We start from the raw sequence: 15,164 nt of genomic DNA, 5'->3' as shown, positions 1-15,164 counted from the left end.
TCATTATAGAGCCCTGTTGGGAGGTTGGTTGGTACTCATAGTCGGTGGTAGATTAAACGACCAACCCCTATTAGGGAAACCATAGTTTGGGAGCTCCCACCCCCAAACCTCCCTAGGGGCCATGAGCCCCCCTAGTACTTGGGGCGATGTCCTAGACCCTATCTGCTGCTTATACGTCTTACCATTAGGCCACACTCGGCCTCTGTCTAGTGTCTAAACTAGACTCTACCACGCATAAATGCTACTCAATGTCACATTGTATTAGATATATATATTGGATAATTTTATATATGTAAAAAAACCCGAAGCTTTATGAACCTAAAATGTTTCTAAGAGTGGGAATGAGAAATAAGGCTCCCAACTATGTAAAGTCAAATCCACCAGATCTACGTTAGCCAGTTTTTGTCAATATGTAGTGGAGCATTTATTACAAAAACAAGCCTGCTTGTGAATACAAGCGCGGACGGACGACTTGATACTCTTCAAATGAGGGCCGGCGGGGGGGTCCGGGGTCTGCGGACGACGGCTGTGAAACTCCCCTAAGTGTAGTATGTGTAGCAACGGCTTCAAGGCCTCCTGAGTGACAATGACAATCTAGCTAGCTAGCGTAGGTGAGGTTAGGTTAAAAATGTTGTTGAAGGTAGAATCATGGCTTGCATTTGAAAATTTGGATCTTCATCTTTTTCTTTATCCTCCATGGACTTCCGCTCTTCTGCAGCCATTATCTCTGGCGATCTGGCGTGGAAGCGGTAACGATTTCGTCGCATACTGTCGTTTAAATTCTTTGACAACCCCTCAGAGCACGCATATAGCGCGCGAAATCGAGAGGGAACGGAAGTGAAGGCTCGAATTCTGTCGTTTTAAGTGCTTTAAAACTTCTCAGAGCAAGCACAGGGAAGGGAAGGCGCCAGATATAGCGAGGGAGAAAGAGAATACAACGGAAAGAAGCAAGCACAGCGAAGGGAAGGAAGGGGAAAGATAGCGCGAGAGAGAGAGAGCGAGGGAGAAAGAGAACGGAGACAGCAGTGGTCGTTCGCCATGGCCGAGAAGAGGAAACGGTTGATGGAGCAAGAGCAGGTCGATTCAGAGGATGATGCTCCCCAAATCCCCCGTGAAGCTCCCAAAGGCCAGGCCCATGCAGCTCTCAATTTCAAGAAGAAGCTCAAACCCGACTCCGTCATCATGTCCACCATCAAGGCCTTGTCCAAATCTGCGCAGGACGCCGAGGTGGAGAGCCGATCTCTTGCCGACCTCAACCTGCCTCATGCCTTCAAGGAAGTCGCTGATCTCGGCCCCGATGCCGTGGTTGTGGAGATTGAGAAGGGTATGCTCGCTGTAGCCAAGTCTATTCTTGCCGGAAACGGCTTCGGCTACTATGTGCCGTCAAGAAGTAGCGCGAATCAGCTCTATGTCCCAGAATTGGACCGCATCGTTCTCAAAGACAAAGCCTCCTTCCGTGAATTTGCAAATAGCTCGAGTGTGAGAAAGACGGCCATTACCACCCGCATTTTGCAGCTGGTTCATCAGCTATGCATCAAGCAGATACACGTCACGAAGCGTGACCTTTTCTACACCGACGTCAAGCTATTCCAGGATCAAGGCCAATCGGATACAGTCTTGGACGACGTTTCCTGCATGTTAGGGTGCACCAGGTCGAGTCTGAATGTGGTTGCGTCTGAGAAAGGTGTTGTGGTGGGAAGGCTGATCTTTACAGAGGATGGGGACAGGATTGATTGCACGAAAATGGGGGTAGGGGGCAAGGCTATTCCTCCAAACATAGATAAAGTCGGTGAAATGGAGAGTGATGCTCTCTTCATCCTGCTCGTTGAAAAGGATGCAGCTTTCATGCGATTAGCAGAGGACAGGTTTTACAACCGTTTCCCCTGTGTGATCGTCACTGCTAAAGGCCAGCCGGATGTTGCCACCCGGTTGTTCCTCAGGAAGATGAAGACAGACCTCAAGCTTCCTGTCTTAGGTCTTGTCGACAGTGATCCTTATGGTTTAAAGATCCTTTCTGTGTACATGAGCGGTTCCAAGAACATGTCTTATGATAGCTGCAATCTGACCACGCCTGATATCAAATGGTTAGGTGTCCGCCCTTCAGACTTGAACAAGTATAAGATTCCAGAGCAATGTCGGCTCCCGATGACAGATCAGGATATCAAGACTGGTAAAGACTTGCTGGAAGAGGACTTCATCAAGAAAGACCCCAACTGGTATGCAGAGCTGGAGCTTATGGTCAAGACCAAGGAGAAGGCAGAAATTCAAGCTTTGAGCTCATTTGGGTTTCAGTATCTTTCTGAAGTGTACCTGCCGTTGAAACTGCAAGAAAAAGATTGGATCTAAACGGTGTCTTTTAGCAGTAAACAAGGCAATCAAATACTGCTGCCTTCCATTACTACACAGCGGTAAAATGAAACCTATGAGAGAAGCTGCTTGGGAAAGTGTTATCATGTTGGAATTCCTCAAAAGTAATAGAGAAAGCTTGTGGTTTATGGAATTTCATGTAATCATCTGAATAGACAACTGAGTACAGTGGTCATTTGCTTTGTCAGTTTTTGATTTAATACCATGCACATGCTCAAAGACGCTTATCTTCAATGAAGGTAAGAATTCTCATCCAAGCTGCACAAACTATCTTACGGGGTTACAGTGGGATGAGGCATCAGTGGATACAGTACAAAATTTTAGATATATTTGCCTCCAAATTTTTCTTTTTCTATCCTCTACTATTATGGATGTATGCATGTTCCAATTTGGAGTTGGATGAGTGTTTTTTCTCACATTGTCTAATTGCATTGGTTGAACCAAACCACTGATGACACGTATAGCGTTGCTTTGCTAATTGCATTGGTTGATACCAAACCACTGATGACTAAGTAATTTTCCTCTTTGTCTCTCTCTGCGTCTCTCTCTCTTTCTGCTTTAACCTGGTTTTGTCATAATTTTTGTTTGCTCTTATGAACTGGAGTGTCTGGGTGGGTGCACGTGTACACATAAGGTGAGATTTTACTTGGTGGCTAGCTGTAGTGTAAAGCAAACAACCAGCGGACAACAAATAGAAGGCCTAATCATAATCAGGTTCCTTACTCCTGCCCTAATGTTAGCTAGCATGTTATAGGTTTATGTTTTAAAAATTCCAAAGTGGGATGACATAGTTGGCATTGGAGGTGTTTTGTCTAACAGGGTAGATAGATGCAGTAATGAAGACTTGGCGTTTGAATTTCGAGACAGAACTGAGAGGTGTGGCACCATACTCCACTTTCATGCCGAGTGTGATTCATGCCCTTTCTCAGTGATTAGGAAAAAAACTCTCTTGCCATGCCACACGCCAAATCTTGCATTGGTAGTTTTATAGCCTCCCAAGCATTCTTAACCAAGCTGATGCAGTTCTGTTTGCTTTGATTGAGTATTGTTGAAGCATAGGCTCGTATGCTCTACCGCTTTTAATAGTACTTGGAAGGCTAGAACCCTTGTTGAATTGTTTGTGTGAATTTAGGGGACAATTTGTTTGATGCGAAAATAGTTCATAGTTGAAGACTAGGATGGGATTGTTGGGAAGGTCACCTCCCCATCTGTAAGCCCCCAAATGAGGAGAGCGTGGGGGAGGGAGACCCGGGGCAGGATGTGCCTAAGAGAGAAGAAAGAGAGGGGGCTGCCACATGGGCAGCACCTCACATCAAAGACCATGGAAAGTACCCAGAGCTAGGATGGATCTGCAGCAGCAAAAGGCGAAGCAGTAGCCAGCACAAGGGACCCAGAATAGGAGGCGATCACATGGCACTGACATCTGCAGGGTGTACGGCTCTGTACACTACTGGAGAAGAGCCTGGCAGAGGCGCAATGATGGCAGGATGTGCAGGATGGATAAGCACAGATGTGGAGCAGGTTTTGGGACTGTTTGGAGGCCCTGGTTTAGGGCTGGAGAGTGGGCACCCAGGTGTCCAGAGGCAGCAGCAAGGGGTCAGGGGCATATTTATAGCCCACACAGGTTGGCCAGGCAGGATTATATAGGGCTGGGCCCTTGCCTAGATTGGAGGGCCAAAGGCCCTAGAAGTGTGGGGCCAAAAGCCCTGGGTTGTGAGCCCTTAAAGGGCTGGACCAGCCACAGTCTGGTCGGCCAGATTAGGGCAGGCTGGTCGGTTTTTTTGACAGGCCCCTAGGCCTATAAAAGGAGAGGCTTGACGCCTCACAATTCATCCAGCAAGTCAGCAAACATAGGAGCAGCAGGAGCAGCAGAAGTCTGATCTTTGGGCCTACATCTAGGAGGCAAAGCAGGGCCAGAGTTGCTGCAGACAGAGCTCACTTGGGGCTGAAGCCTAGGCTGGTTCATTGTCTATTGATGAGTCTGCACATCTAATCTTATGTGATGCACATAAGTTAAGAAGTTTGTGATTCCACATCCCACACCACACTGTGTGAGCTCTTGGGCATTACTATAAGTCTTCCGCTGTGCGTACCCTTTGTTGGGTCATTTCTAACAAGGATGTGGTGCTTTAGATGATGAGGGGATCCTTGCTGCCCTTTTTGAGACTCTCCAAAGACATAGGGGGTGGGGCCACCTCTAGGTGGTGCTACCCTAACAGAAATTTGTTTTGTAGGTTGCCATGGTGTTTACGAACTTGTACACATGAGAAGTTGTCGTGAACTTGTAGTTGTTACATAATAGAGCCTAGGTCGTGTTGCCCTAAGTGGGTTTGCATTGAAGCCCGAGTCTTTCTTGTGTTTCCACGATTGGGTTTGTATGGGCAATGCTTGATTATTATATTGCCTTTGGCGAGTGGCTTATCTTTGCTTGTGCATTGGAGCCCAAGTCTTGTGGAAACAATTGGCTAGGTTCCTTTTTATGGCGCCCACCTAAATACTTAGGTGGAATTGGTGGTTGTATTAGCTTTTGCATTAGACGGGACAGCCATATCACTTCGACTAGAAAGCAAAGCTGGGATGGCACTAGGATACATACTTTCAAGTAGAGATATCTTATGTCCTTGAGTACCGTGAGAGTCGAGGTTTATGCCAACACTCGCTGCTTGCAACTATTTATATGCATTAGTCCACCATCCTTTTAGAAGGCTTGCAACTCATCATCCCTTGTCATGCCAATAAAGTTGTTCCCATGCTTATAAATATAGGGGTACTCTTGTTGCTAAGGGAACATCTCTTGCGATTGCATTGCCTCATCGGAAAACTTTAGCAAGTTGTTATAATCCTCAAGAAGGCCTGAACCCATGTTGAATACTTATCTTCTTCTAGTTGGACAAGGGGATCAAAGGCATTGTCTTTTCAATCCTTCACCACATTAGGTTCATTTCCTTCACAATGCTCACACATAAAAAAGGAAGGGGGGTTTGATTAGCAACCTTATCTTTTGAATGGTTTTTATTCTAGGAAACATAATGCGTGAAATTTTGACGAGTAGGAAACGTGTGAAATTTTGTCTAGTAGGAAACATAATGCGTGAGAGTGTGCTTACGACGTACACTCATGTAGAGATCTTAATGAGCTTTGTAATTGTAATAATAGCTAGTGGGCTTGTAGTTGTTAAGGAGGGCAAGCTTAGTGTGGGAATTAATTGAGAGTAATGTGTTCCAAGATATCTTGTGGTTCCTTGGGTTGTTGCTTCTTATTTCATATATTTGAAAGAACCTTGCAAAGTGGGGTCGTGAGATCTACAAGCAAGGGTCATCTTTTCCTAAGTACTTGTGTCCCTTTGCTAGGCTTTTATCCATTGGTGTGATTAGTGGTTGTCCTAGCCTTTAAAGAGTATATGACTTGAAGATTTGTTGGCACATGGATCATCTTTTAGCTGTTTGATCATCGGGAGAGGTTGGTAGTGGTCATTATGCTTATAATCTTGGACAGATCCCCTCAAGTTTATTCTAGAAAGCCAATTTAAGGGTTATTATTTCTCATATCTAAGTTTGTATAGTTCAAGGCTATGCCCAAGTGATGGAATCAAGATGGTAATGGTTGGAAACAAAATGGTGGTTTATACCTTTCAAGGTCCATCATCAATGTTTGTTTAGTCCTTGGAAACATGCCCACTCCATCCTAAATGTAAAGTGCAATCTCATTAGTACGTTATTGACAAAATCATGTGGGAAGGACATTTTACTCGTTGTTGGTCAATAATGTCAAACGCTTGTCCTTTTCACAATAACTCCTTACATAAGGTTGGTTTTGTGTGCCCCTTAGGGTGGCTTGGAATAGAACTGTCTCTACCCTTAAGCATAAAGGAAATGGCATATACGAGTTAACCCATGTTTTTCTTCTTTCGAATATGAAAAAGGCTTGATATGTGGCATGTTGAGGCAATCAACATATCTTCTATTAATGACTGCAACAATTTGGCATGCATTAAGTTCCTAATGGAGCTATGAGTATTCAAGTATTGTGAAGGCTAGTGATCAATATAGCTTTAATTCCTAGCAACACATAATACCTCCAATGCTTTAGAGATTTCAAATATAATTGTGCTGATTAATCTTGGCATGTAAAAGGACAGTAATGAAATCTGGCATTGGATGGGCTTATTACATAGATGGCACAAGTGCTTTCATTGAACTCCAGGTTAAAGGCTAGGGAACTCCTATCAAACCTCAGTGTGGGAGTAGTGTTAAGACTCCTTTACCTTTGAAAAATCCTTTCGTTGAGTGGGGTGGGTACCCAAATAAATTTGGCCATTTCGTCAAGGTGAGCAAATCTTTGCATAACCTATGATGTGCTTCTATTGAAACTCGCTAGGCAATGAAAGTTGTCTAGCTTTGACACATTAGTTTGTATAGGCTAGCCTAGAATGGCCTCGGTTTTGTCAACATCTAGAGAGAGGTCTAGCGTGGAAATGACAAAACCTAAGTACTTCGAAGAATTTACCTGAAGTCCACATTTCTTGGTATTGAGGCATACATAAGTCTCAAAGACAAGCTAGAAGACTTGATAGAGATGATAGGGATGGTCCTCCTATTATTTTTTAGTAGACCAAGGTGTCAACCTGTACACAATTATGAACTTGTCCAAGCAAAGGATGAAGATATCACTCATAGTCGTCCTTAGTGCCAAACACTCACCCCGCATGGAGCCTCTGAATCACCATCCTTCTTTAGATACACGAAACCTATCTAACCTTTGAGCTCAAATTTTACATCCCATCCTATGATTACTCCATGTGAATTCACTTAGCCCCCCTAGATCTAGATCTATATAGTCCATTAGATCATTATTCAAACAATGCTCATCCCAGTTATGCCATTGGAAACCTACTGGTTGGCTCCACGGATGCAACCTCTCATTGTCATCTTTTATAAAGTTCTAATCCCCCTCTAGGATCCAATAATTACCTGCTATTGCATACACCCTCGTGACAGCCTTCCACAATAGCTATTATAGCAATCGACCACCCTTTTGCATCCTTTAGCACTCAGGGACTTTTGAACTATCAATGTTGATCCCCCTCTATGCATGGGAGGGCAATTCACAAACTCATTGTAGCCCCTCTGATTACAGGAGAACCACAAGGCATCCCTTTAGCACTCAAGGCCTTTTGAACTATGATTGTCAACCCTCTACCCCTGGTAGGGCAATTCACAAAGCTATTGTAGCCCATTTGATTACACAAGAACCACAAGCTATCTTTGATGCCACACTTAAGTCCTTGCAGAAGCACAATCTGTGGTTTCACATAACTTATCATGGTGAGACATCGTCGTTGCTTGGTTCTATCACAACACCCTCTTAGATTCCAAGACAAAATGGAAACCTCACATTCTCAACTCTTTATCTCTCACCTCCAATATCAAATTATTGGGAAAGAGCCTTATATGCATCTTTGAAAAAATTAAATATTTTTTCCTTCCTCGCATTTGCATCCTTTAATATGTCTTTGATACATTTTGACAAACTGCAGATAGACGGCGCACTAGCATTACCATTGACCATTCTTGTCAGATCTCCTCTATTCTGTTTTCATCAAGGTCGAAGGTTGGTGGAGGGTTAATCCCCACCGTTAGATCAACTCATCTTACAGATCTAAAACTAGGCCTATTTAAATTACACGTCTCTCAAAAAGGTCAAAATTACACAGACCCCATGCGAGGGCACGACGACTCATCAACAATAAACAAATTCCACAAGAGGGCACTACAACTCAGCAACAAATGAATTCGACAAAGATAGTTGACTAAATTCCTAGAAGACAACTGATAATTCACTAAAATGAAAATGACAGTAGACTCAATCACATGGAGACAAGTTTAAAACTAACACCCATTAATTTACAAAATTTCCACACCAAACAGAAATTACAATGAAAGTAACTTTATTTAAAACCGAATAACCAAATAATTTCCAATTACATCATCAATTCATAAAAAGTCCATATAGGGACAAATTTGTAGAACGGCCAAAACTACTACACGCTTGTGACAAGTAAATAGAATAGCAACTTCAGAAGGAACACCAGCCATGGACAAATGTGTAACATCAATAGAACACAAACCCTTATTCGTTAATTTCCCATGTGAATCACCAATAGTAGTCTCAACCATGGTTGCAACCAAACCCTTCAAAGTCTTTTTACCAACTCAATTCTATTGTGCCAAACCTACACACAACAATGAAACAAAATTAATATACACAAACATAAAAAAAAATTACTTTCAAAATACAAAATTAAAAACTTACCACAATCCTTGGACTTTCAATAGGTTGCAAAAACATATAAAGCAAATTCTCATCCCTAGGAACTACAAGAGGCATATGCCTACACAATTGATCGTAAGTAAATATAACATCCTTCTCATAACTCTTTATAGGCTTTCAAAGGTGATCAGTACCATATCGCTTCAAATTCAACTTGTGATTCTTAGACAGCCTCTCATTAAACCTGGAAAAAAAACAAACTTAGAAACAAAAGTGTAGAAATAATAACCAAAATAAAAAGTAACAACAATACAAAAGCATTTACTCAACAAAGTCACTAAATCAATCTTCTCCCACGAATAAGTCAAGCCCCTTGAATCCCATAGAGCTTTGATCCACCACGAATAGCAAATGCAACAAACAAAAGAATGCAAAACGTTTTTGTAGACCCCTTTTATGAAAACAATTAAAGGCAATATCATTAAGAAGCAACACCTCATCCCTCAACCCCAAAACCTTAGACTTCTTTGTGGATTGCAATCCCATCCTTCTCTATAGTATGATTCATATCTAAAGCAAGTGCAGCTTGAGACTTAGTAAACATTGGATGCTTCAAGTTATCAAAAAGGGCTTCATCTACCCCAATAGAAGCAATACAAACTTCCTGATGTTGTCTAAAAGCATGTCTGAAAGTCTTAATCAATGCCATCATTGCCATCATCCTTACTAATTTGAACAATACACTTCAACATTGAATCAAAAAAACGTAGATCCAACTTCTCAATCAAAATAGAAGTATCAAACCATTTCCTCTCCTCCAAAGATCCAACCTAATCCTAGCCCACGTTTCTTTCTCCTTGTTACTTCCACCACCCTCATCTATCTACCTCTCCATATTAGGGTCCAAAACACCAATAGGAGATTCGCTCCCAAAACCACCACCTCTCCTACCCCTACCAACTCCATGACCATAAACAAAACCTTGACCACTAGAATGATGCCTAGAAATTGAGTCAGGAAGAGTACCACCAAAAGCAACATCTGCCAAACCACTAGTAGAAACTGCACCACCAATCAACAAAACACTAGCAGAATCTTCACCATAAAAACCACCTACAACACCACATGAAAAAAGAAATCACAACACAAAATTAACAAAAATTATGGAAGCACAAACATCAACACAAAAAACATTACACTTCATAAAACCAATACCTCTGCTAGAGCAGAAATATGACCAGATCCAACGGCCACCAAGAACTCAGGAATCACTACCACCAGTAGCTCGATTTATAGAGAAATTATAATTCCAACACCATCACCTGCATTGACACCACCAGCTTTGAAACCACTCGATACAACCATTGTAACAGAAGTAGAAGTCAAGCAACCGATAGAAACCACACCACTGCAACCACCTATTACAATAGCACTTGAAACAACACAATCTAAATACTAAGACCAAACCGTGAAAAATATTTTAAAGAAGCAACATGCCAAATACCTCCAGTATCTCAATAATCATCAACAACTGCCATAACATGAGCTTAGATTTTGACTCAATAAGAGCTCCAAATTCTGACTCACCATTAGCTCCACATAAGCTCGAAGCACATTTAATTGAACCACCACCATCAACCAAACCATTAGGAGCTCCACATCCACCGGAATCCAAACAAATGCCATTGAAACCTAAAGAAAATGATAGATAATCCTACATAAGCAACTCTCTCAAACACCAAAACACACCAAACACCTGTGTATAAGCAACAAACCCATCCACAAGTGAAGCAAAAACCTGAGCACAGTGCACTCTCAAACCCATCTACAAGAATTTAACCCATGTGCAAGCAAAAAAACCGCATGCAATACAAAACTCTTCACTCTACAATCCATCAACAACACCTCACTCCCTCCAAGCACCAAAATCTAGCATGAAAGAACCACCTAGCAATAAGCAAAGAAAGAAGTTCAACCAATCTATTCAAAACTCTGCAATCTCCAAGCACTCGACGAAAGACGAGTATCAGAGACCCGCATGCAAGAGCACACTCTCCACAAAGCTCACTCCCTCCAATGGCAAAAATCCTGCATGAAAAAACCACCCACCACCAAAATGTGAGCATTAAAATCAAACTTTAACTACCACTTTGCCATGTGCCACAACTGATTGCCATATGTCAGTGAACACCCTCTCCCTCTAGACCTCTATGGTCAAAAAAGTGCTATGATTGTACTTTCTTGATCAAAAAGCCATCAGAAAGCGGCTCATGGTTGGCTAACCACTTGCCGCTTTCCTACTTATTTCCTCTAGATAAAGTGCTCTCGGAGCACTTTCCTTCCAACCTTCATGAATCCTCTTTGGTGATTTGCTTTGCTATTCCTTCATCTTGAAGTAGTGGTGGGTAAACTTGAGCTTATGGTGGCCTTGGGTCATCCATGACAACCATTCATTTGATCTCATGGGTCTCTTCAATTCTTGGACTTTTGGATTGCTTGTGGATATTGGATCCTTGCACACAGGGTGCTCTAGTCTCTTCAACTTTCCATTTCCCTTTTTTTCTAATAGTCTTCCATGGTTCAACCTGTAGGGATTTTCCTAGTAACTCCAAAATTGATTAAGAGCTCACCCACATTAACTTGTTGTAGACAGGACTCCTATATGCTTCATGTGCCATTTGAAGAAGCCTTATGCATATCTTAGGTCTTGTTGGCTCTTTCCCATGGCTTCCACAAGAAGAGCAGCGTATTCTCAGTATGTAGGGTTCTGAGGCTTTTTGTCACCTACAGATATATCGTTGTTGTTGTTTGTAGTATAAGTGTAGCTTAGGACCTCGATTCATATTCTGGTGAGAGACGTAGGCTTAAGTGGGGTAAGCAAACATAGTGCATGCATGTGTGAAAGGGACGTGCATCATCATGATTGGGGTACTGAAGGATTTCTCCTTCATTGGGGGTTGAAGTGTTTAGTAGGAGTTTAAGGGCTAGAGGAAGGCTCAGGGTGTAGAAGGAGGTTCCAAGGTTCGGAGAGAGGTTCCAGAGTTTAGAAGAGGTTCCATGGTTTAGAAGGGGTTTAAGGGTTAGAAGGAGGATCCAAGGTTCAGGGTAGAGTACATGGTGGAGAACTCGTCTCCCTCGTAGATCATGGAGGTTAAGGGTTGAGGAACTAAAGGTTAGGGGGAGCATAGGAGTGGGAGAGGAAGAATGTGTAAGGGCATGGGCAAAAAAGAGAGAGAGGAGAAGGGAGGAGGAGGAGGGAGGAGGAAAAGGGAGGAGAAGGAGGGAGAGGAGGAGGAGGAGGAGGAGGGAGGAGGCAGAGGAAGAGGAGGAGGAGGGAGGAGGAGAAGATGAAGGAGGAGGAGGACAAGGGAGGAGGAGGAGGGAGAGGAGGATAGGTTGCAAGGTTGGAGGAGAGGGGAGGAGGAGTTGCAATGTTAGGGCATGCTTTTGGACGTGGAGTGCAAGGAAGCATGGACACTTGAGACAATTGCTTGGAATACCAAAGTAGAACTCAACACAATGCCCCAAAGAGTGTGGGCTCCATTCCATTATGGGGTATTTATACAAGTTGGAGAGCTTATCTCTCTGCATGTAGGAATTGTAAGACATTCTCTCTCTACATGTAGAACTTGCATATAGAAGTTGCATGTAGGAGTTGCAAGTTGCATGTAGGAGGAGTTGCATGTTGCATGTAGAACTCGCATGTTGCATGTTGCATGTTGCATGTAGAAATTGTATGCAGAACATGCATGTAGGAATCGCATGTTTGACTTGCATGTAAAACATGCATGTAGGAGGTGCAAGTAGAACTTGCATGTTGAGGATTCATAAGAGAGATTATTCCTAGCCTTATGCAAGTACAAGCGGAGCTTTGCCGCTACTCTACACACATAGAATGTATTACTTAAGTCCATGTTGGCACAGAGACAACATACTCCCGGCTCCATTTTATTACCCGTCCTCATGTTATGGCTTATTGTGATCACGTAGTTGGGATGCGATGCGTGAAATCCAGTGGCTGTGGAACTTGTGTCGTGCCATTCAATCCTACTACTGTAAAGCCTTGGCATCATACAATTTTTTCTCTGTATCTAGGTAGCATGTATCCACCATTTGTTCGAACAAAGATATTTGGTGTGCTTCTAAGAAGATGACTCTTTGATAGAGTCAGCTTGTAATATGAGCATCGATCCATTCACTGAGATTGAAACTTAGTGGAGGCAAATGGTGGTCGATGTGGCTGGGGACCTCCAGAATGTATTCTAATGTTTTGCAAAAGATAGCACCTCGGTGAAGGAAGCGGTAAATGTTGCCACGCATTATTTGCTCATGTTGCTGAAGTGCTCCGATCATATTCCATTCTACACCAGAGTATGGTTTGATCATTGGCCAATTAATAGTGCAATCTTCAGACAAAGTGTGTATGTTGGCTTCCCATCTGTGACATCGTGGAACTGCATAAAACTTGGGACGAGTTTTGAGACATGGAGGTGCATGCAGGTACTCTTTTAATAAGATTACATCAAAGAGCTTGGGATGGCGCCAATCAGGTTAGTGATCAAACTTGCTTACCCAATCTTCACTAATTTGACATTGATGAAGGTTGGTAGGGAAGTTGTCTAGGGTCCATCCACCTTGAGTTTTCATATCATATTTGCTCCAAAATTCCTTGATGGGGTTACTGGGAAGTGGTATCACATCAAAATCATACCCATCATTAGAATTTGGCATGGGAGTGTGAATTGGATTATCTAGATCATGATATTCAAAATCAAATAATGGGTCATTTTCTACTGATGGTGGTAGCACAAGTGGGGCAGGGAGAGAATCTGGGAACATGGGGGAGAAATATGGAAGAGTGTTAGTTGTGGAAGGTGGATCAGAGGGGAGGGGGGGAAGAATTGGGAAAATGGTTTGAGTAGCTTGGTAATCCTCGAGGGTAGGATTAGCAAGGGAAGGGAAGAAGTAAGGTGTGAGGGGCTTGTAAGTTTGTGCCTATTGGGTTAGTTGAAAGTGGTGAGAGGCATAGGCAAAGAGACGATGAAGGGAGTAGATGTTAGGCTCGAGCTCAGGGACGGTTAAGAGGGTGGTAGTTTGTGTTGAATTGGACTCCATCCAATGTTTCTAGTAGCACAGCTCCAATGGGGTTCATTTTTCTTACTCGATAGGGTCCTTAACCTAGATACTTGCATTTTCCCTTGTGTACTTTGGCATTGTATAACAAGATTAAGTCACCTTCCTTGATGTTTTTAGCTTTAAGATTCCTGTTAAACCATGCCTTTCTTCTGCATTTTTCTGTTGTCATGGCATGGTAGGAGACTAATCTTGTCTCTATATGTTTCTCCAATTGATAGAGTCTTTCTTTAAAGGATGCATGATCTCCCATGCATTCTTGTACCGCTATGCATAGGCTTGGCATTACAAATTCTAGTGGGACCACAACTTCAAGTTTGTACACCAATTGAAAAGGTGTATTCCATGTACTGACCTTGAGTGTGGTTCACTATGCCCATAAGGCTGCATTTAGTTTCTCTACCCAATCAGAACGCTGTGGTTCTACTACCTTGGTGAGGATAATGCATAATATTTTGTTGGTAGATTCGACCTGTCCATCCCCTTGGGGGTAGTAGGGTGTGCTTTTTCTATGGATTACCATAAAGCTAGACAAGAGTTCTTGGATTACCTCATTGATAAAATGTGTGCCTCTATCCGACACAATTTCAATGGGTCATCCAAATCAGGTGATCACATTATCGTATAAGAATCCTATTGTGCTTCTGGCATCTACCTCTCTAACTACTTTAGCTTCAGACCATTTGGTAAAGTAATCAGTGGCCACAATGATGTAGCATGCATGTGTTCCCTTTGTTGCTAGATGGATGGGACCCACATAGTCAATCCCCCATTTTTCAAATGGTTTTTGTGCAACAACTGTTGTTAGGAGATAAGGGTATTTGTGTTGGGGTTTAGTGGTCCTTTGGCATACATCACAACCTTTGACATGTTCATAGGCATCTGCCCAAAGTGTTGGCCACCAGTAGCCTATGAGGAGGACTTTTCTTGCTGTGGCTTCCCCTTGGAAGTGTCCTCCTACAATTCCTTCATGAACTTCACTTAGGATTGGCATGATCTCATAAGTCATTACACATCTTCTTAAAACCTGGTCCTTGCCCATCTTGTACAGTGGACTTGCAATGAGTTGATAGGGTGTAGATTTTTAAATTAGTTTTCTTGCATCCACTACTTCATTTCAGGGGGTGGTCTTCCTACCATTAAGTACCCAATGATATCTCCATACCAATCTGGAACATCATCTATTTGGAATAGTGTGGCATTTGGCAAGTCATCTTCTACTCCAGTGGCTTCTTCTCTCGACTTGACACGAGACATGTGATCAACAATATAGTGTTGGGCACCTTTATGAACCACTATTTTGAAGTTGAATTCTTGAAGTAAGAGGAGCCATTTGGTTATTCTTCCTATTGTACATGGATGATTCACAAGATAAAGCAATGCTTGATGGCCAA

The 15,164-nt window shown here is 42.6% G+C and overlaps 1 protein-coding gene across 1 annotated transcript; it reads left to right on the top strand.

Annotated features, from left to right (window-relative positions):
* The first annotated feature begins 707 nt into the window (after positions 1–707).
* Positions 708–2,778, top strand: RHL2 (Spo11/DNA topoisomerase VI, subunit A protein). The gene has a single exon (XM_087400104.1). It carries the CDS (start codon positions 1,039–1,041, stop codon positions 2,344–2,346), a length of 1,308 nt encoding a protein of 435 aa, XP_087256230.1. The 5' UTR covers positions 708–1,038; the 3' UTR covers positions 2,347–2,778.
* Positions 2,779–15,164: the final 12,386 nt, after the last annotated feature.

Source organism: Dipteris shenzhenensis, chromosome 28, assembly GCF_047967505.1.
Source record: "Dipteris shenzhenensis isolate YYH24624 ecotype China chromosome 28, Dip_SZ_1.0, whole genome shotgun sequence".
Lineage (NCBI taxonomy): Eukaryota > Viridiplantae > Streptophyta > Polypodiopsida > Gleicheniales > Dipteridaceae > Dipteris > Dipteris shenzhenensis.
Note: the sequence above shows the minus strand (reverse complement) of the source record. Positions and strands in the feature narration are given on the sequence as shown.